The sequence below is a fragment of the Centruroides vittatus genome, unplaced genomic scaffold, assembly GCF_030686945.1.
Source record: "Centruroides vittatus isolate TY-2023 unplaced genomic scaffold, ASM3068694v2 contig_120, whole genome shotgun sequence".
NCBI classification, from domain to species: Eukaryota; Metazoa; Arthropoda; class Arachnida; order Scorpiones; family Buthidae; genus Centruroides; species Centruroides vittatus.
In genome coordinates, this window is record NW_027120768.1 from 3315912 (window position 1) to 3322988 (window position 7077).

At 33.3% G+C, this 7077-nt stretch overlaps 1 protein-coding gene across 1 annotated transcript; it reads left to right on the forward strand.

Moving 5' to 3' along the window:
- Positions 1-691: 691 nt before the first annotated feature.
- LOC136983956 (sulfotransferase 1C2-like) lies at positions 692-5462 on the forward strand. Its single transcript, XM_067280855.1, has 2 exons — positions 692-801; positions 4258-5462. The coding sequence occupies exons 1-2, from the start codon at positions 774-776 to the stop codon at positions 5220-5222; spliced, it is 993 nt and encodes a 330-aa protein (XP_067136956.1). The 5' UTR covers positions 692-773; the 3' UTR covers positions 5223-5462.
- Positions 5463-7077: the final 1615 nt, after the last annotated feature.

Here is a 7077-nt window from a genome sequence, read left to right on the forward strand (position 1 = left end):
AATAATACTATTTATTAAAAACTGGTGTTGTGTTGTATATTCTACATTTCACGTTACATACATACGAGAAAGACAACGGCCGTACACGAGGTGTTTAGCCGGCGGAAAAGAGGGTAAGGGAAAGGGGGAGGAGAATGAGAGAGAGGAGATAGACAGCAGAGAAAGGTAGGATCCCATTGAACGGCGTACGTATGGCTACAGTTTCCTATATGATTGATGTTGGCGTGCAGTTTTTAGGCTGCAAGGCCGTAGTCCCCGAAGGGTCTAAACGAAAACCTGAGTGTAGCGAACACCAATCGCCACGAATACCTAGGTGTAGAAGTAAGTGCCAAGTGGCTGTTAGTAGGAAGACTTATATATACTTAATACTAATAAAACTGAACGCGAGCGCTTAATACTACTTAACAGCTAGACAGACAGCGCGAAAAGCAAACGAACACAATGATAAACTAGACGAGACGAACGGACTGACAGAGACAAACAGGCAACACCCCAAATTATTTATTTATTTATTATTATTATTATTATTAAACATTAAGTTACTCACTAACTAAACTAACTTACCATAACCTAGGACGAACCTTATTCGCGACTTAGGCGCGAATTAAACACCTAGGTGGCGTCAGAAAAATCGTCCACCCTTCATGATAGGTGTATAATGTTTTTCGCAAGCGCGTGACACCACGTGACAGTCACAATAATAATTAATTCTCGAGGTTTTTACGGTTTTATTTGAGATAGTATTCGGACAGAAATAAACAGAATATTGAAAAATGAGTGAAGATTTGGACAATAATAATGGTAGGGTTTTTCTAAGTTCACTATGCGCTTCCCTTTATAATACTGAATAACAAAATTTTTATTGTTCTCAATCGTATAAAATATATTAATTAGAAATTCCTTTCTATTTATATTTTTGTAAAATATTCAAATATATTTAAATTTCGAATGTATTTTTTTTTCTTTGTAATTCGTCTTTGATTGTTTGCACGTGGGTGATTCTGAATATTTGTTAATAAAACACCGTAATTAATTATTTAAAAGGCCAAACATTGGTTTGAAAGTGGCGTGACTCGTCACTGTAGGCACAGTGATTACGATATACGTATGCTGCATATGTAATATTATACGTATAGTCTTTTGTGAGATATCGAGAACCGTACTCCATTATCATCATTCTAATTTTCTAATATTTTATTAATTATTCACTCAAAAACTTTCGATAAAAATATAACATTAACTATTCGTTCAATGTATTTCTGTATGACTAAGAATTTGTGTCCTTCACTGACTAGACTCGTCCTTGATATTGTTTATAACAACATTCCGGTAAAGATTAGACTTATTTTATTTATGTCCTGTAAATATTAATTTCAAATTTTCTACTTTATTCCGTATCGTTATTCGTTAATATTTTATTAAATCTATCGGAAAGAAACACTTGAAATTCTTTCTCGTCTATAAAGCTGTTACGATTTTTTTCTAGTTGTTTTTTTCCTGTTAGTTTCTTTTATCGGAATGAGTTACAGTTGACCGATTTCGGTGGTTCTTTTTTTTTTCAATTTAACATGACACGAATTTATCTTACTTTTATTGCGTAAGAAAGTGCCATTGCATCACCTACATTTTATTATATTTTCTGACGATAAATTATCCAATAAATAAAATAAATCGTACAATTTTATTTTTATTCGATTCAGGACTAGAGCAGTGATTCTTAATTTTGGGTGAAAGCACTTACAAGGTGGGAGATCTTAATAAAGTGTACTCGATATCAAATCTCTGTTTATAATTATATACTTTTTGTTCTAAGTCCTTAACCTAGATGTAAATGTTTGTGTCGATGACTGGCCATGAATGGTCCTTTCCTTAATTTCTTGAGTGTAAATCAAGCAATTAAGAAAGGGAAACTATCCTTAAAATTAGAGTAAATCATTTGTCTTCAATTGAAACGATTCTTTCTGCTTAGATAGGAAGATATTTTAGATGAAAATTACATTTAAATATTTATGGAATGAGGTGATAGGAAAAGATTAAGATCTAATGCAGTAGACGTATTTAAGTCCAACACTTCACTTTACTGTGCTATTATTGAAAACATATTTTATAAATTGTTTTATTATTATATAAGTTAATCAAAATGCATACTGTAATATACAAAACTCTAAAAACTTAAACCAAAAAAATTCTTATTAATTAACTAATAAAATAATCTCGTAAAATATTTGACAATTACTAGAAACGAAAATGATCTCTCTTAGAAAACAGTCGTTTATTATTAATAATATAATTCAAATATATTAAAATAAAAAACTTATTTTTATATTAATTTTTGAGGCTATAAATGACAGCGTTGCAATTGATAATTGTTTTTTTACAGGAATGTGAATTATTGAAAAACAGTTGTCAGTAGCAATGTTAAAGTCAATAGTAGGATTGAAGATCTCATAATCTGTTAACATAATTTTTATTACGTTAATAGTACGAGCATTTACAGAAATTCTTTTTCAAAGTAAGCATCTGCAGCTAAACATATCTAATAACATCCATACTATTTGTCAAAACGGCATTGAAAACCATTTTTTTTGGAAGTTTTTAAGGGTTGTAGTCACCTCTTTTTCTATGCAATACCGGATTCCGACGGTCGTTCCTGATCAGTAAATTCTAGCTGAGTGACTTATTAAATAAAAATTTAGTTATCATAAAAATTAATTCTATTAATGTCTAAAGACAGGTTTGAGAACAGTGTTTCAGTTTTCATACAACACTTAAATCTCAACCTTTTAATTGTAAGATTACTTTGAAACTTGTTTGGGGAGTATTTACTCGTTAGTGTGCTGGCTACTAGAACTCTGCTTGAAACACAGTGGGTGCCATGACTTGATGGTATCGTTGGCAAAGTAAGTGCTATTTTACTCATCAGGCAGGTTTAATATCCCTTTGTATGGGCCAAAACCAGCTTTCAGTATTTCTTAAAATAATATTTTTAGAGCTGTCAGAGAATTGACTGCCTCCAATAATTCTATGCACTGAAAGTTAATTCCTGGTTTAAAGCATAATAAGAATTATTTGCCTAACCTGCTTTCTGGACGAATTAAGAGTATTTTGGCTTTCGATTTAAATTGTGTTCGCTCTTTGGTAGGTGCTGTGACTAGGTTTAATCACTTTCGTAAACATTTGTGCCGAGTGAAACCTTCTCAGCCTTTTGCCGGTTTTGTGGATCTGCTGAAAAGACTCCTCTACATCTGATTTGTGTGATTTGTGAGTGTGATACTTTACTCAAGTAGACCTGTTTATCTGGGTCCCACTTTGTCGAGCTCTGGTGTTGTCCCTCAGTTTTTGTTCAAAGATCTGCTTTATTTAAAGAAATTAGACTTCTAATCTCCTGTGGAGTGCACAATGGAGCTTTTTAGTAAAAAGCGTTGCGTTTGGCCTATTGTCCTTTACTTTCACAATAACAATAATGTTCATTTTATAGTAAACTCAGTTGTACATATTTAAGAAACATTTTATTACTAAGTTTCATTCAAATTAAACCAACTAAAAATGATAGTATTTGATTACAAAAATTGAGAACTATGAAATTATTCTAAAATGTTCTAGTTATTCCGTAGAACTTGTGGTCTGTGTTCGGGTAGCCTACTGAGAGTTTTCGATTGCGACAGTGAACCAGTGCAATTAAAAAACCAAAAGTAGCATTTTCGTATTGAGGGATGGCCGAGACAGTTAAGGCATCAAGTACCACTCTGGGGATAGAGATAGAATCCGAGACAGAACTTTTTAGGAAATTTTCATGGACAGACCATCGAAGACGTATCGAGCTCCGTTCCTCAACATCCGATCGTTGACCATTGTAAGCATGGCCGAACTGATCATACACATGAAAAAACTCTTAATTGCCACAAAGCGGAAAGAATTAAAAACATCAAAAAATGTCTCGCTTTGTTGTTAGAAATTTTAATCACGTTACAGTAATACAGAGGCCAACATAGCCTTTGATCTGACTTCCCAAAGATTTTTAATACTCTAATTAACCACTAACTTTAACCTCTATAATTACAATGTCAATCAACTTGTTCTCGAACACTCAATACTATAGTAATTAGTTGCTAACTATCCCATACAAGGCAGTACTCTCTTATCTATCAGTGGCTAAGTATCAATTGTGAATAGCATACTTTTCTTATGATTTAGAATTAAAATGTAAATTAATAAATATTTTTATGTATTTATAACTAACCGCTTTATTTAATACAGTAGATTCACCTTCCGTTTTGTCCGCAAAACTTAAAAGACCGAATTATAATGATAATCCTTACATACGAATGCCTGGAGGCTTTTCATTAGAAGCTCTGAAATCTGCAATCGATTATAAGCCAAAGCCTGGAGATCTGTTTGTAGTTACTTATCCCAAATGTGGAACAACATGGATGCAATATATCGTTGCAGTTATGATGAGGAAAGGAAGACCCGTAATCGATGCAAGAGATTATTTACAAAACTCGCCTTTCTTAGAATTCACAGGTGTGGATGCAATGGAATATATGACTGATCCGGGCCCAATTAAAACACATTTGCCTTTCCATTTGATACCATTTTCATCTCAGGCTAAATATATATACGTGGCACGAAATCCCAAGGATTGTTGTGTGTCTTTTTATCATCATACAAAATCATTACCTTCTTATAATTTTAGCGATGGAACCTTTGATGAATTTTTTGAAATGTTCATAAACGGCCAAACTGATTATGGAGATTATTTCGACCATCATTTATCGTGGTACGAACATAAGAACGAACCTAACATCCATTTTGTAACATACGAAGATTTGAAAGTCGACACAAAAAATGAAATATTGAAACTTGCAAAGTTTCTGGGTGAAGAGCATTACAAAACATTAACCAATAACCCTGATATTCTCGATAAAGTTCTCGAATACAGCAGCATTCATTATATGAAGAATTCATTAAATGAATCATTTAAACATATTTTTTCACCAACTTCTAAAACTTCAGATAATATGCCATCAGGGGTTAAAGCTTTTAACAAATACATGGCAGAACATTCGTGGTTGGTTAAAAATAATGAAGTAGAATTCGTTCGTAAAGGCGTTGTTGGAGATTGGAAAAATTATTTCACTCCGGAACAAGAACGAAGGATGGAAGAAAGAATAAAAGAGAAAACTAAAGACAGTGACTTGATGAATATTTGGAAGAAATAAATATATACCACGATAAACAATTACAGCAGTGTATTTAATATCTTGTTTAAGAATTTTAGAAAGGGAATAATAATTATTATTTAAATTAAAAAGAGTATTATTTTGGAACATTTGTTCTGCAGTTAATCTAGTTATGTAATGTTTACAATTTTATGCAAATAATGTCATACATAAAACCTGAAACCGAATATGCTTTGATCGTATATAGACACAATGAATAAATGTACCATTAATTTCGTATATGTTTATGAAAATAAATATTAAATAGAATAATGTACAAAAGATGGTAAAAGGATTGTTTATTCATAATACATATAGCGTTACGTATGGCGTGTAATAAAAGTACAGTATGTTATTCATAGGAGTTCCACCAGTGTCCGAGTGGATAACACCACTGAACACTGGTCGCGCGTCCAGTGTTCAGTGGTGCTATCAGTGGGCTAGTCGCGTAGTTTCCAGAGTTTCACGTGTTTTACACCTAAATAGGGGCCAGCCTCCTTTTACTTGGAAGATCGTTCATATGCTGTGTTCCCATCAATCAATTCTTAAGAGATTATTCTTACTGCATTTCTGCGAAAATAAGAGCATGGTCTTGTATATGATAAATCATTTGTTTTCAAGTACTGTATTTAAAACACGTCCTGCTTCGCTTATAAGAGCATGCTCTAACGTGGGACAGCTTGTTTTAGCTTACAAGAGCACTGCACTGCTCTGTCAATGTAAATTAAATGTAAATGCACTGATAAACTAACTGATTAGCGACATTTCTGTGGTAACCATCATTAAAAATAAAAAGCCAAAAAAGAGCTTCTGATATTACTACGTATTTTCTAAGAAAACGAAACTGAACTCCGCGGCTAAGGTTTATCCGTTTCGGCTAGACACGAAAACACAAATGTGGTGACATGCTTCTAACGTTCTTATTAAAGAAGTTTAAACCTCGGGAAGGACATGCATGTCCATCGTCATAACCGATAGAAACGTTGAAAATATGCACACGTGCAGCCGTACGATACACACGTGCGTGTTTTCAAAAATAAATTTCTTCATGACATCGTATACGTTAAATGTCTGTCGTAGAGATCGATGTAAATTAACAGAATTCGTAAACTTCATTAACATGTTGCGGCGTGAAAAAGCCGGATTTTGAAATTTCATTTATGAAATTTCAAAATTCCGGCTGTTTCACGACATCGGTTTTGCCGAGTTACGCATACAGTGCGTTACGAAATAATAGAGCCACTGTGAAATGATGCCATTAACGAAGAAATAAACACGACATTACAAAACAATAGAAGACAATTAACTATCTCTTTATTCTAATATCATATAATAATAATTTTATCGAAAACGGTAATGAAATAAAAATGTGAAATCCGGGATCTATTGGATTTCCTGAAGTATCCCCCAAATGACTCATAAACGAGCTTCGGAGTTCGTGGGATTTTAATAACCCTTTCTATAAAAAGATAAACGTTTTCACGCGTTCAAAACGTAAAGTTTACCGTTACCGACCAATACTATCAATTGTTTTAATTCCGATGACACTTTTAACGTCTAAACAATCGGTTTCGTGACATAATTTCTCACCGCGAAACTATAAAAGCCGCTTCTTTCCCCCTCAGTGGAATTTGCTAGTCATCTTTCAAGCAGTGTACTTAGCGCCGGTCGTCGGAGTCAAGAAGTTTTTGTGCCTACTTTGGATAATTCGCTTTCAGAATCGGAGTATAAGTGTGACTTATTTTTACTTGGATATTGTGCCCTATAGTAATTGGATATTGAACGAATCCGTCTTCCACGGAATTAAAGGAAGAGGTATAAAACCGATCTTGTAAACACTCTCTCTCAGCCCCTT